Source organism: Scleropages formosus, chromosome 1 (assembly GCF_900964775.1).
Source record: "Scleropages formosus chromosome 1, fSclFor1.1, whole genome shotgun sequence".
In the NCBI taxonomy this organism is placed as follows: Eukaryota; Metazoa; Chordata; class Actinopteri; order Osteoglossiformes; family Osteoglossidae; genus Scleropages; species Scleropages formosus.
The window spans coordinates 20,337,376-20,352,589 of record NC_041806.1 but is presented as its reverse complement, the minus strand read 5'-3'; the positions used below and the strand labels follow the sequence as shown (position 1 = coordinate 20,352,589).

At 41.1% G+C, this 15,214-nt stretch overlaps 1 protein-coding gene across 1 annotated transcript in view; it reads left to right on the top strand.

Annotated features, from left to right (window-relative positions):
- The window catches only part of oca2 (oculocutaneous albinism II), a 94,746-nt gene that overhangs the window by 68,027 nt on the left and 11,505 nt on the right, over positions 1-15,214 (top strand). Inside the window, exons 19-23 of the mRNA XM_018749891.2 lie at positions 1,114-1,241; positions 2,021-2,080; positions 4,869-4,973; positions 7,796-7,889; positions 9,165-9,258. Of these exons, the coding sequence (XP_018605407.1) occupies positions 1,114-1,241; positions 2,021-2,080; positions 4,869-4,973; positions 7,796-7,889; positions 9,165-9,258 (481 nt within the window). The remainder of the gene's footprint in view (positions 1-1,113; positions 1,242-2,020; positions 2,081-4,868; positions 4,974-7,795; positions 7,890-9,164; positions 9,259-15,214) is intronic.

Genomic DNA, 15,214 nt, shown 5'->3' with positions numbered 1-15,214 from the left:
AGGAAGGTGATCAGGATTCGTCAATATTCGGATAAAGTTTTATGCAGCTACTCATGTGATGAACATTAGTTCATATGGTGGAAAGAAACAAATTAACTGCACTTAAGAATCACAACGTCTGCATCTAAGTGTCTCTTCTGCTAACGTAATGAACACATTGTATTTTCTATGAGATGTACGTCACTTTGGAGAAAAGCGTCTGCTAAATGAATACATGTAAATGTAAATTTGCAGGGCAAGTCAATTTCCTTGAACACTGCATGAAAAATCAAAAAACCTAAATGATAACTCAATATAACGCTCTCCCTGGCTTTAAAAATTAAGGCAAGTGCCCCTTTTTTTAGGGTTTTAAATATCGAGAATATCTGAGCTGGAAACAAGTTTCAGTTACAATCTTAAACCTCAGCTAAGCCATGTGCCGAGAAGGTTTAAGTTAAACCACATAAAAAGCGACCAAGTAACAGTTTGGTGATTTATATTTGACACACCATTTGGATTTAATTTCAAATGCAGGCTTGCTTTAAACCATGTGACTTGTTCTGGTTTGAACTCATTTTAAACTCTAAACCACAGAAATGCTAATAACAGAACAATTGCCCTGCTCAGTTTTTTGTACTCTGTATTATATTATATTATATTATATTGACTATATAGTAAAAACTATCAGTGTTTTTGTTACTTCTGCTTCTTCTTACATATTTCAGTGCTTTTCATTATTCCTTTTTAAGTGCTCTGTGGCAACCTGTTGGGAAGGGTGCAGAATAAAAAAATAAACTGAACGGGATATTTGTGCCCTCAGTTCTGTGGGCTCAGGCTGCTATTTTAACCTTGAGCGGCTTTTTTTTGGTGATGCACTTAATCTAATTACTTCAGTAGCTATCCTATATTATTTTAAAGGGCAAAGGTATATAACCAATTCCTGTAAGTCCGCTTAGAATATAAATTGTGACGAACATAATGCGGAGCAGAGTGTGATGTGACTGACTCACTTTAAGGTATGGGTCTGTGTGGCTGGCTGTAAGATCAGCAGATCATAATGAGAATAATTTGCAGCTAGGTGGTGTGTAAGACTGCCGAGGACCATGATGTGATTTGTTCTCCTTTGTCCTCCAGGCTGGATTGCCATCCTTGGGGCCCTGTGGCTGCTGGTCCTGGCAGACATTCAAGACTTTGAGATCATCCTCCACAGGGTGGAGTGGGCCACCCTGCTATTCTTTGCAGCGCTCTTTGTCCTGATGGAGGTATGGCTTGTGGTCTCCTTGTATGTGATTTTTTTTTTTTTTTCCTTGTAGAACGGGATGGGTTTTGTCTGAAATGCTGGCTAGTCATATGTGTTCAGTGGTAGGAGCATCGTAGCACCATGGTGAAATGCAACAACTTTCCACTTATAGGCTGCTGAACATCCAGGAAGTTCATACTATTGAAATGTATATTATTATTACAAGCCAAGTATGCAAAATATAGCCATAGTTAATACTCCCATTTTATTAAACACTCAGTAAGATATTGAGGAATGCCCAACAGCTACAAAGTGTATTTTTAGGAGAGTACATTAACAGGGTATTTCTTATTTAAATATATGACTGTATGGTCTGTCTACTCTTCTCAAAAATGCAAAGCGAAGTGGAAAAAATGCTTTGTTAGTGGTTCAGGGTTATTTTTGTTTTTCCAAGGAGCACAGATGCAAGGAAAAACACAGCCCTGTGTTCCCGGGGGGCTTCATACACGTCAAAAACAAACAATTATGAGCAGACTTGGGCTGCAACGTTCAGCCCACATAGAGTTGCAAAAGTTAGCACAAAGGAGCTCAGAATTATTGTATTAATGTGAGTGTTTAAAACATGTACAGGGTCAGAAGCCAGCAAACAAGAGTTAATGATCGGTGTTTTTGATTAAACTCTTTTATCCTTGGTCAACTTCTTTTTTTTATGACTATAATCTTTAACGTCAGTGTTATGGATATGATGCGAAACTCTTGTCTGCATCCATATACTGCATATGAAACATGCTTTTTTGCCAGGCCTTAGCTCAGCTACAGCTGTTAGACTACATTGGGGCACAGACAGCGGCATTAATAAAGGTATGTATGGCTCTTGGTCCTCGGATCTACTCTTTTTTTATTATACAGACGGTCCCCGACTTACGATGAGGTTATGTGCAGATAAACCCATCGTAAGTTGAAAATGCATTTAATACACCTAACCTTCCAAACATCATAGCCAAGCATACGTGCGATGGCCATTACGGGCTTGCGGCCTTCATGATGGGCAATTATCTTGAGTTTCTTCTCAAGAGTAATTGCCTTCCTCTTCTTCTCAACAGTAGCAGAAGACACAGATGGGCGTTTCGTAGACATGATGGATGCACAAAACACAACGTAGATACGGGGGATCAAAAAAAAAAATGCTGGCATCACAGAACACTGTAGAGCATTGGTTGTATAGACTAGCGACCGTGTGGCACCCTGGGAGATGCGGACCGCTGCCGCTGCCCAGCATCACGAGAGAGTGTCGTACCACATATTGCTTGCCCGGGAAAAAAAATCAAAATTCGAAGTCCAGTTTCTATTGAATGCGTACACTATTGCACCATCGTTAAGTCAAAAAATCATAAGTCAGACCATCGTAACTCGGGGACCGTCTGTATACTGTGATATTTGTTTAAAGTAAGATATTTGCTCCTTTCGTTTTCTGTTTTATATTTCGCTTCTTTAATCCCCACCGTTTACCAACTTGTTTCTCTAACATTAGCTTGTGATTTGTTCATTAAGAATCTTTTCAGTGTTACCTTTTGCTGGGGTTTCTTTCATAGCTACATCTATGGCCTATAAGGGGTGGTGCTTACCTGGTCTTCACTTGAGGAGGGTTCCACCAAGCCTCAGTCTGGCACCATCACTGAGACCATGAGATGATGCTTTGAATTTTGCCTCAGAGAGATAGATCTCCTTAACCTTAAGAACCTGTTCAGTCATTTATTGGTCTTTTGTGGAGGAAAACTACTGTTGGCATGAAACTAAATTACTGATTTAATTTCCTGCCAGCAGATGGCATAGTGGTTAGAGCTACTCTTTTAGACTTGAAGGGCACAAGTTTGAATTCCTCCTCCTGCTATAGTACCCTTGAACGAGGCAGTTACCCTGAATGAGCTGGTAAAGCAAAAATTGCTCAGCTGTATGAATGGGTAAATAATTTTAAATAGCTTAACACTGTAAATCACTTTGGCTAAATTTATTAATGTAAAAGAACGGATGGAGTTTACTTCTTTATGAAAGTGATATTATATCTGCATGTCATTCAGCAGAATAAAACTGTCTTTGAATTTACTCAATTTTAGAGTCATTCTTATTCTCTGCACTTCTCGTTAAATATATTGCCAGTCTATATTTTACTGTTCTATGAATTATTATTAATGCGATTTTATTGCCATCTCACTGCTTTTATCAAAATCATTTTTGGACAATTTTACCATTTATTCAACTGCATATTTTACTGGAGCAGTTCAGAGACATTTCTCAAGGGTTCTTCAGCAGGAATCCTCCTGGGATTTATTGGTATCCTTCAAATCTGTGTCCTCTAACAATGATGCTGCCAATAGTGTAAAAGTAAGGTACACTGTAAAACTTAAAGTGCTGCATTTCTTTGCTGACTAGTGTAAGAAATTAGCAGTCTGTTCACTCAGTCAAGCCCACAGTAATTTGAAATGTCTATGAAATTAGTGCATCGCTGTTTGCTCTTGTGGAATGGGCTTCAGCTTGAACGTCTCTGGCACCGAGGGCCGGTTTAGCCCTGCGCATGGCGGCATCTCATGGCTGCGCCTGTTAAACCCTGTCAGCAAGGGGATGGCAGCTCGCTTACTGCAGAATTACGGCCAGGCGGACGTGTCGGGTCTTGTTCTGACTGCATGGAGTCACTGGGCATAATGATACATGACAGGCACCACGGTGCTCCAAATTCCCTTACCCCTCCGCTAGCCATCACTATGTGACCTGATGCTTGGACTCGATGACAAGGGATGCGGATGTTCTCTCCGGGTAGGGGAAAGGAGGAGCCAAAGAATAATGCTGTGGCACATGGGAAGACGAATGACAGAGACAGAGCAGAACACAACACACACATAGACAAGACATGTAAGCATTGCACTATGGAGCATAACTCATTACTGTTAGTGCTTATGGAACGTCACACACGCCAATCTGCTCGCCGTACTGGTAATCATGGTGCTATAACACATATATTTAGTGTTAACAAACATCTAGTGGCCATGACTCCCTTTTTTAAAGCCTTACCTGGCAGTGAGAAATATTTTGCCCTGGAGTGAGAGATGGTGAAGGACCAGAGATCAAGGATGTTCTGATTCCCTTCTCCTTGACACCTTTTCCCAGCCTGAGAGTTCCAGAATAAAGGCTGCTGCATCCAGAAACCTTGAATCAGTGACCTCTTGTCTGGAGAACCAGGCCATTTGTCACACATGGGTGCTGTCTTTACTGATGCCATGCCCATCTTGCTCTACGTCTTAATACAACCATCCACACTGTTGTGCCCTGTTCAGAATACAGTGTTGGTGGTTCTCCTGTACTACAGAAGAAATGTTCACAGTCTATAAGTGTCCGACTGTAGTTGTTTTTCCTTTCTGGTGATGCAATGGCAAAACTAAGTATGCTAGTCCTATAGTAGTCCCCTTGGACTGTTCTACGCTTTGAAGAGTCCAAATAAGACCCTTAGTTAAAGCGATAATCCGTGCCTCTGACGGATAGTCAAGAACGCATACCTTGTTTTTTCTTATTATGTATAAAATAAAAATATTAAAATGCAATAAATGACTCTTGACCCATTTTGTGGTTTTAGTTTCTGCTGCCCTTCTTTCCACAGGCAGTGCCAGAAGACCAGCGCTTGACCATCGCCATCATCCTGGTCATGTGGGTTTCTGCTCTGGCCTCCTCCCTTATTGACAACATCCCCTTCACTGCTACCATGGTGAGCACCCCATCCCAGCCCAGCCAACTCCTCGCTGTCCTTCGAAACTCCCAGCACACCGTGAGCTGGTGAAAGAAAGATGCAGGGAAAGGAACATATATTCTAGTTTCATGTATTTTTATCGCTGGCAGTTTTTCAGACGGCACATTAAAATTCATTACAGCACTGATGATGAGAACAAGTACCCCCCCCACATTTGAACTCAACAATACGCTTATTCAGACGAAAGTGCAATCTTCAGTAATTTAGACCGTAAAACTGTTTACCTGTAACTTACAGTGTTTGACATTGCTTTGATGACAACACCTAAATCTCCAGCAGTTTTTATTCAGAAGGTGAATTCTGTTTTTGCACTGGAATGAAACGCAGTCATATTTTTAGTCGCTGCACAGCAATTCACCAGAGGGGAGAAATTATTCCTAAATGTACTTGAATGTTGATTAACTTGTTGTGGTAACCATAAACAATATTGCCCTTTCGTATCTTATTGAAAAGCTTGGGGAGCTAGAGCAATAACAGCTGATTTGCTTTATGAGGTGGGCAATTGGATGTTGCAAGTTATGCACGGGAACCAATGATTTCTAAATCACTGGTCATTTGGAAATGCAGGTTCCCCATTTATTTCTCTTCTGAAATGTATTTATGCATTAGCTCATACAACTTTAGAAATGGACTGTAGTTTTTTTTATGTGTAGTGTTGAAGGGAGATCGAGGTCATCTCATGTCACCTTTTTATAATTGTTCTATTCATAACATGCCTCTTCGCGAAATCTTCTTGATGTTGGTTTTTACGGATTATTCTCACACAATTTACAATCTGTAGAAAATTCATCTTGCTGGAATTCTAACATGAATATGTTTAATGAATATGATGTTTACACTTATGTGCATTCATTTAGCAGATACTTGTATTCATCATAAAATACAGTGATTATTAACTCCTTTTCTGCTGATCCCTTTATTCATTGCATTGCAGTGTTAGATACACTACAGTAAACTATGCACAGTCATTCACCCGTCTATACAGGAGACCATTACAACACACACACACACACACACACACACACACACACACACACACACACACACTAAGGGCAAGTTAGAGGTCTTTGGATGGGGTGAAAAAACCCACTTGGACATGGGTAAAATGTGCAAACTCCACACAGACTGAAGCGACTTTGAACTCAAGTCTAAAGCAGAGCCAAGGAAATGTGAAGCATCAAAACTACCTGCTGCACCACTGTGAAAAACATGTAAGACATAGTTGTTTTGTTTCTGCATCCCAGAATCATTCTGGTAGGTTCTGTCTCAAAAGTGCAACCCTTGCAGATTGTTTTTGAGCTGCCACAGGAAAGCAGTGCCATCCAAACCTCAATCCTTCATCTAGAAAGCTGCACTTGACCCTTTCACTATGTGACAAGACACAGGCAACTGTAATCCTACATTTATTGTTCCATGTGAATGAGTGTCACAAAGATTAATAGTGGAAAAAATGTAGCTCGAAATCCGTATTTCTGCACGATAACGGTTTAGAGATTGTCACATCATATCAAAACATAGATAATGCTCCGAGTGACAAATTTCAGAACGAAAAATATCTCCTGAGCCATCTCTAGCCAAAAATAGGTAGATGTACAAACACATTTATATGAAGGACAGTTTACCGAAAATATGGGGGAATTACAGGCTGTTTTCAATTCTGCGTTTCACCTTGGGTCTTTTTAACTTGATATTTTTCTTGTCGGTCACTTTAATTTTCCATAGCAGTTGTGTGTATGCGGCACATTCAGATAAAACAGACAGCATATGGTGTGTTTGTCTAGGAAGAGTCAGTTGCCGTTGGATGAAGGTCAGGCCGGTATTTTTGCGTGTCTTCTGTTTGCGCTGCAAATGAGTCTTTTGGAAAAACAATGTGGTGTAAAGCTGATGCACGTTTCTAAAAATTCCTTTGTCAAGGACCATACTAGCCTCTGCATACTGTGTTCATACAAAGAGCTGATAAACGCCTTGCTTTGCTCAATACAGTGAACATTGCAGGCTTTGGTTTGCTTGTTTTTGCCCATTTCATCATCCTCTAAATAAATACTTACATCATCCTCTACATCCTCCAAATAACATATTTTTATTTTTGTGTGTATTTGTTGCCGGTTGCAAGTAGCTGCCATTCAGTCGTTTAATAATAAAAACAGTAACAGCATTAGTTATTTTACTGTTAAATAAAAAATAATTCTGGACATTGTCTGGCACAGAAAAGATCCCATCTTCCCTTTATTGCCAACACACACAGACATTTTCTGAACCGCTTGTCCCATACGGGGTCGCGGGGAACCGGAGCCTACCCGTTTTATTGCCAAGACCGAATGGTAATAGGCTAGTAAAACATTTCCACTTCTCTAGTGTTTTCTTTTGTTTTATAAAGTAGTTCTTGTTCATAGATGGATGACCTGAAACGTGACTTAATGACAAAAATGACTTTAAAGATATATGTCCATTCTGTTTGGATGCTTAGTTGCAGGCTGTTAAAAGGTGCAGCCCAGGTGTCATAATAATGAATTGGTGAAACAAATCATGAACTGGTCATCCGAGAAGGCCTGTTTTGCAGTAAGCCAGAAACGCACGTAGAAATCATATATGCTGCTCATGGAGGAGTCTTCGTCGCCGTGCGGTTATTGAGTGTTGTTGTATTCAGTTGTCTCAGTGCCAGTTGCCTCCCTTGGATTGCCATGCTTTTAATGTCAGGGTCAAATTAAAATCTCCCTGTGCTGGAGATTTCAAACTGTACACAGTATTTAAAATTACTTTTTTTTATTTTTGTAAAACAGATTCCTGTTCTCATAAATTTGAGCCGGGATGATGACGTGAACTTGCCCGTGAGGCCTCTCATCTTCGCTCTGGCTATGGGAGCCTGCCTCGGAGGTGAGCGACAGACTCGCCGCCGCTAAGCAGAATAAAACATAAGGAAGGAACGCGTTTATTTATTAATACGTCACATTACATAATGAAAGCCTGGAGGGAGATCCTCAGCCAATCCATGCAGCGCAGAACCATCTCGACTCATGGCAGTTTAGATGCCCCTAGTTACTGCTTCACAACCGAGGGTTTAAGAGACCCTCTCATGTTATTCAGGGGGCGTTTCTACTTCCCAGGAGAGCAGAAACTGTAAAGTTTCCCCAGTCGGAGGACGCATTATACAGAACTGCACTTTATAAAGAACAATGCCTTGCATTTTGGTGAACCAACTTTAGTGGAAAGTAATGGGTGTCAGGGAGCTTCCTTTCAAGACAGGAAGTCGTAGGCTGAGGAATGAGCCGCTAGGCTCAGTTCGACATCCAGAAAGTTCATAAAGGTCTGCAGGGGGAATCTGGACAAGAGGTACAAAATATTTTCCCAGTCTTTTTTGACCATATTTATTTTTATTTACAATTCTTTTTATTGCTTTCGTTGGATTAAGGTTTGATCTTTTTTCAATGCCATTATTTGACCATTATGATGTTAGCATCATTATGGAAGTCATAAGTGTTACAACCCGATGATACTTTTGTACATAGTAAAGGCTTGAGAGGGGTGCTATTTAAAATACCTCTGCCCAGAAGAAACAGCAGATCACTTCAACAAGAAGGAATCTGGGAAAAAATATCAGTTGCTGTGACACTTTTGTGTAATCAACTGCACTCCAGCAGCTTAGTATTGATCGGAAGTGTGACTGTCAGTGCCGACATAAACTTCTCTGCACGACACCTTACAGAATTAGGCCTATTAACTTGTGGCTCTGGAGGCTACATTTCAAGACTGTCTCTTATAGATGCCGCCTTGAAAAGTAACTCTGCACCTCATATTTTTGATATACAGGTGTCCAAGCATTGAAAAATTCGCTTGCGATAAATAGATGAATAAGAGTTTAATAATTAGTATTGCTATGAAATCGCACCTAAGGTGGCGTGGTATTGATAGAAGATCACATTTATAGCCAGTGCGGTTAAATACTTCCACTGCTGACAGCATAGTAAAGACATGCTGCTACCATACTTCTAACACAGACTGCATGTAATCCTCTGTTGTCTTATGGAATAATTCCAAAACACCTTGTGTGGATCGCCCGTGTAGGGAACATGCTCAGAGCATTCAAAACACACGTGTGTTTAAAATGCAATGTGTGTCCATGTCACAAAACTAATATGAACACTCCTACAGGAAACGGGACGCTCATCGGTGCATCCGCCAACGTGGTCTGTGCCGGAATTGCGGAACAGCACGGCTACGGCTTCTCCTTCATGGAGTTCTTCAGGTGAGTTTCCCTTCATTTCTGACGTGTTCCAAGCACACTGTTAATGGTGTCAGACTGCAAGTCATCATGGTAAGTAATTTTGTCATGCATGTATGGTATAGCAGTGTAACTCCAAGCTCTAGTGACTGGGTCCTGTGTGCATTTCATTATTTCCCAAAACACCTTGTTTCAGTTCCAGCCCAGCTGTCATTGCTGGCAGACCAGGGCCCGTCTCATTCCACACGTTTACAGACATGTGTTGCTTAACAATGGGGATACGTTCTAAGAAATGCGTCGTTCGGCTTTTTCGTCAGTGTGTGAACATCATAGGGTATACTTATACAAACCTAGATGGTATAGCCTCGGTGCAGTCAAGAGACGCGGTAACATGAGATTTAAGAAGCTGCTGCGAGTGCGACAGCAAACTAATTTACAGTAAACTTTTTTATAACTGGAAAGAGTGCACTGTAAAATAATGATAAAAAGTACTGTATAGTAAAGAAAAACCAGTAACATTGGTGTTTATCATCATTATCAAGTATTATGTACTGTACATAATTGTATTGCTATACTTTTATACGACTGGCAGCGCAGCAGGTTTGTTTACAGCAGCACCACCACGAACACGGGAGTAACGTGTTGCGCTACGATGTTACTATGGCGCTAATCGATAATAATTTGTCAGTTCCATTGTAATCTTACAGGACCACCATTGTACATGTGGTCAGTCTTTAAGCAGCATATGACTGTGTTGATTTAATTGATGCTCTTCTCCAAAGCAACTACTCATAATTATTTGCCTGTTTATACAGCTGGGTAATTTCACTGGAGCAATTCAGGGTAAGTACCTTGCTCAAGGGTACTACAACTGCAGGGGAGACTTGAACCTGCGATCTTTGTATACAAAGGAAGTGTCTCTAACCACTGTACTACCAGCTACCCCCAACAGCTGTTCATAAATGGTGTTTATCCAAAACATGTATATCACAGAAACAAACACACCTTTTGCTTGTGGCTACAAAGAGGTCCCTTAGGTGGTGTGTGCAAATCATCTCTCACCAATGTGATGCTGCAGGACCTGTGTGTTTACCTGTGACTGAATCCCTGGTCATTACTCTGCCCCTACCCACAAGCTAGTTTCTGATGGGGAGAGAGTGGAAAATAGTCCTGGCAGGTTTTGTCCAACTCGCACAACGCTAGGAAGCAAATTACCTCCCCCGTTCCCAGCACTGCAACCCACATTTCCCCCAGTGTCTCCAGGGGAATGGAGCCAGGTGCCGGGTGCCTGCAATATACCGCACCTTCTCCCAGACGCCTTCAGAGCAATTGATCCTGGAGCGCCGAAGCTAGCGTGTCACTTTCGAGATGAACCGCAGAGGTGTGGGCAGTGCAGTTTTCTGATGGACAAATGAGGCCATTCTCTCCTTACTGACAGGATGCAAGTTAATTAAAGTCCTTCCTGGTTTTGTACCTCAAAATCTTTTTCTCTAGGCCTCCGGGGACATGTCCAACCAGACCTATCAGCATGATATATGAGGTAGTAGGAATTTCAAAATATTGATTTCTGTAGCCTACAAATGTAAGAAATACAGCTTATGTATACATGTATATATAGTATATAATATATAATATGTAATATATAATATAAAATATATACAGCTTAGCTGGAACATTTGTCTTATTTGTTCTTAAAAAAAATTATTCTTCTACTTGTTCTTAAGCACACACACACACTGTGAATTCATTCAATATCCAAATGTGAAAATATTATTTTCCCGAACATATTAACATCTAGTGGTCTGAAATGCAACTGGTCTTCATTTGACTTTCCCTTTCATTGTTGAAATTAAATTTTAATTTTGTTTATTTAGCATTGTGTGACTGTGGCTCCTGCTATTCCCCGACTGGTGTACCACCCGCTCAGTGCGAGCACTTGCCGACTGGTTGCTTGTGATTTTGTAGCGCGTTCGCCCATGGCGGTCAAATGAGGGAAAAAAAGGCTTGAATGCAAGTCTGATTAGGTTTTAAACACACGCCGTAGGGGACAGGGACTGGCGGGGTGTTGTGTCAAACGTATACCTACAGGAGGCCAGAATGACAAAGCCAGCATTGCACTATGGGAACAATTCACAGTTGCTGGGGGGGGCATTGTTTGTCAACGTGAATTGGCAGGAGTGTGAAACTAGTAAGTGAAGCAATGTCCCTCTTATAAAAGTTTACTTTTACGCAACCAAAGTATGATAACTGCTGTTGTCCATAAGGTGTATTTGTCATATTTATGCTGAGCCATATTTTATGAACTTTGGAGAAAACATCATAAAGAGTCTTATGTAAACAATAAATTTTGTTTAACCATTACAATTACTTTGTATTTTATTAGTGGAATAAATGTTTTAGTAGAGACTGATTACAAAAATCAGAACTGCTTGAATGGTATGTATGCAAACTTCAAATTGCTGGTTGGAGTGAAGGTGTTTCTGCAAGCTCAAAATATTCTCCAAACATAAAGACAAAAATGCTGTATATCACTCAACAAACATAATAGTATAAGATAAAAATAGAAAAATACAGCAATGCCAGTGAAATTTCAATTACATCATAGTAAGAACCATTTGTTATCTGCATAATTATAAGAACCATTTACATTTACATTCATCTGACTCTTTTCTCCACGGCAACTAACAATGTTAAACTACTTAAAATTGTTCACACATTTACACAGCTGGGTATTTTTACTGTAGTTATTCAGGATAAATGCCTTGCACAAGGATACTACAGCTGGGATTCAAACTTGCACCCTTTGGGACCAAAGGAAGTAGCATTGACCACTACACTACCACCTGTGCCAGAGATGGAGGTGTTAGACTCACCTGTAGGTTTCCCACTGGCATTTATTCGTTCAGCAAACAGTTTTCTCCAAAGTGACATACAATCATTATCACCTAGCCTTTGGCTCACGCCTTGATCCAAGGTGACTTGGATACAGGGCAGTAAATTTGGTGTTAGATACACTATAGGAAACTCCCTATGGTCTTTCACACATTTATACAACCAAAACACAGAGGGCAATTTAGTCACCAGTTCACCTATAGCAAATGTCTTTGAACCGCACATCGAGAACATCCGAAACCCATGCAGACTGAGCAGTCATCAAACCCATGTTGAGTCATATAGTCCAGATGCTGTGAGACATCAGCATGAGCTGCTGCACCACTATAGTGCCATTTGGTTTGCTTCAGCTGTGAGTTCACTTTAACTTGAAGCACGTTTGTGAAAAAGTATGTGTGAAATTCCAGGTCCTTATAAAATTATATATTCTGTCTGGCATCAAACTATTTCTTTGGTATCAGACTCAGACTTACCTCATCAGGGTGACAGATAAATAATAAATATAAAATATGATATATTACCAAATATATAGCCCGGTTGGCTCCGGTTCCCCGCGACCCCATATGGGACAAGTGGTTCTGAAAATGTGTGTGTGTGTGTGTGTGTATATATATATATATATATATATGTCACTGCAGAGCTTCTTTTTGTTTCTTCCTCTGAGGAAAAGTTTACTTTGCAGGGAGCAAAAGCGATCTGTTTAAAGAGGTGAAAAATTTTAATACCCAGGATTTGTTTTGTGGGCCCAGTGGTGTTCTGGTCTTCCAAGAGGCCCCGCTATGGGTGGCCCCAGCATCTAAGTGTTGTTTAAGATCAATCTCTGTACTGATTTTGTGGTTGTGACGGATAAAGATCAATGCCTTACAAGACAGATACGAGACACAGCAGCCCAGGACGTGTCTGAATTTCACATTGGATGAAAGGATAAGGGGTGATCAATTAAAGTCAATCTGGAGCAAAGCTCTAATCATTCTTGGTTTTGTAGCCAGGCTATTACTAATTTCTCTTTATTGACTGTAGAGAAGCACAACAGCACCATGGGATATGCAAGCCTGCACAAGCACACTCCGTAATTCACAAAAAACCATATACCGCATTTACATTGTGCATTCAGAATATCAGAGTTGGTAATTGTATTATATTTTCTTTCACTCTCACTCACTCTCTCACCCTCTTGCTTTTTATAAGGCAGGGTTGCTTTGGTCTGGAGCCTCTCCTAGAAGCATAAGGTTCTAGGTTAAGCAGCGTACATCCTGGATGGGACATCGGCCCAATACGGGGTAGCCAGATGCGCTCATTCATTCAAACCCAAAAAACAGTTTTTAGTCTCCAGTTTACCTGAAAGACATCAGCCACAGCTTCGCTCAGTCTTGGGAAACAACCCAGAGGAATGACAGATGGTTGGGTAATTGCTCATTTATCATTAAACCCCCCCCCACCTCCTTCACCTCCGCCTGCCCATCCCTGCATTGTTTGCAATAAAAGGCAGTTACATAATTATGATTAGTGGCTGATTTTGTTTCGCTTGTCCAAATCAAGAGCAGATCGCGCAGTAAATGACTGCACCTGGTCGGGGATGCTCTTCTCTTCCCCATTTGGTGTCCTTCTCCATCCCTGTCTTTGATAATACTTTGCCATGTTGCACTGTTCCTGTGCAAATCAGAGACAGGGTCACTGCAACTGCTTGATCTCCCCTCAGGAGTGGTGGCAGAGGGCGAGGCATAGGTGGCGGTGTGGGAATAACACCTCCATCTGACCTGACTGTGGTCTCAGTGTCACCTTCTTCCGAGCAGGTCAGAGTACAGAACCGCTGCTTCAGGACCACTGTTCGCTTTCTCTCCTCGGTATCCATGGCTGCTTGGTCTCCAAAGCCACAATTAGAATTTGCTGCCGTTTGGCAGCCTGGCGAGTGGCATGTGTGTCTCCTTCTCTCTTCAGCGCATTCCTTCTGTACTAGGCTGACCCATTTTTGTCTTGCTTGTGCAGCTGGGTATGACGGGAGTGCATTGTTGGGCAGAAATGATTCCCAGACCTGTTTAATCTTCTGCCTTCCACATGGTTTTCTTCATGTTGGGTACAAGAAGTACTGTCTGGATGGAGCTGTCATCAGTAGCATCCAGGTCCTGCTACTCAGGTATCTTAACAGCTTTTACATCAACTGGTGCAGTGAAATATAAATGTTCTGAACTGTTGATCTACACTTATTTACATTTTCTTGTATTCATTTAGCAGATGCTTTTCTCCAAAGCAATGTACATCTCATAGAAAATACAATGTGTTCATTACATTAGCAGAAAGAGACATTTAGATGCAGACGTGTGATTCTTAAGTGCAGTTCGTTTCTTTCCACCATAAGAACCAATGTCCATCACACGAGTAACTGCATAAAATTTTATCAGAATATTGACGATTCTTGATCACCTTCCGAGTAATTTTTGGAGATGCATAGAAACATTTACATTACATTACAGGAGTAGTTGCGTAAAGGTTTATCCGGGGATGATCTTAAAGCTATGGTGCCTGAACAGTTATACCTTACATTGACTTAAGAGTTCATGGGCAAAGTGAGTCTGGAAGAGGTGAGTTTTAAGACCCTTTTTAAATGTGGACAGAGATTCAGCAGTTCTGAGTGAGAGGTGGAGGTCATTCCACCACAACAGAGCCAGAACCGAGAACCTCTGTGCTTTACCTTTTGTGTGTGGGATCACCAGGTAGGCAGATGTGGAAGAGCGTAAGTGGTCTGATTGCGCTGTAGCGGATGATCAAGTCTTGTAGATATCTGGGAGCAGTTCTATTGATGCATTTGTAGGCCATAACCAGGGTCTTAAAATCTTTTCTCTAGGTTAATGACGTGACCTGCTGTGTCCTGGTTAATGTTTATTTGACCTGCCTTAAATCAGCCACTTAGACATTTAAAAGAATGATAGAAGAGAGAGGATCCTTCTTAAATTCTTGTACGGACACTTTTACCGGAGTCTTTGAAAACGGTGGGCTTTCCAGGCCAGTGGTTGTAGTGCTATTCCCTGGGCGACGGGGGGCATGGTGTAATGAGGCAATGCAGCAAAGCATCAATTTGTTCTTGACAAAT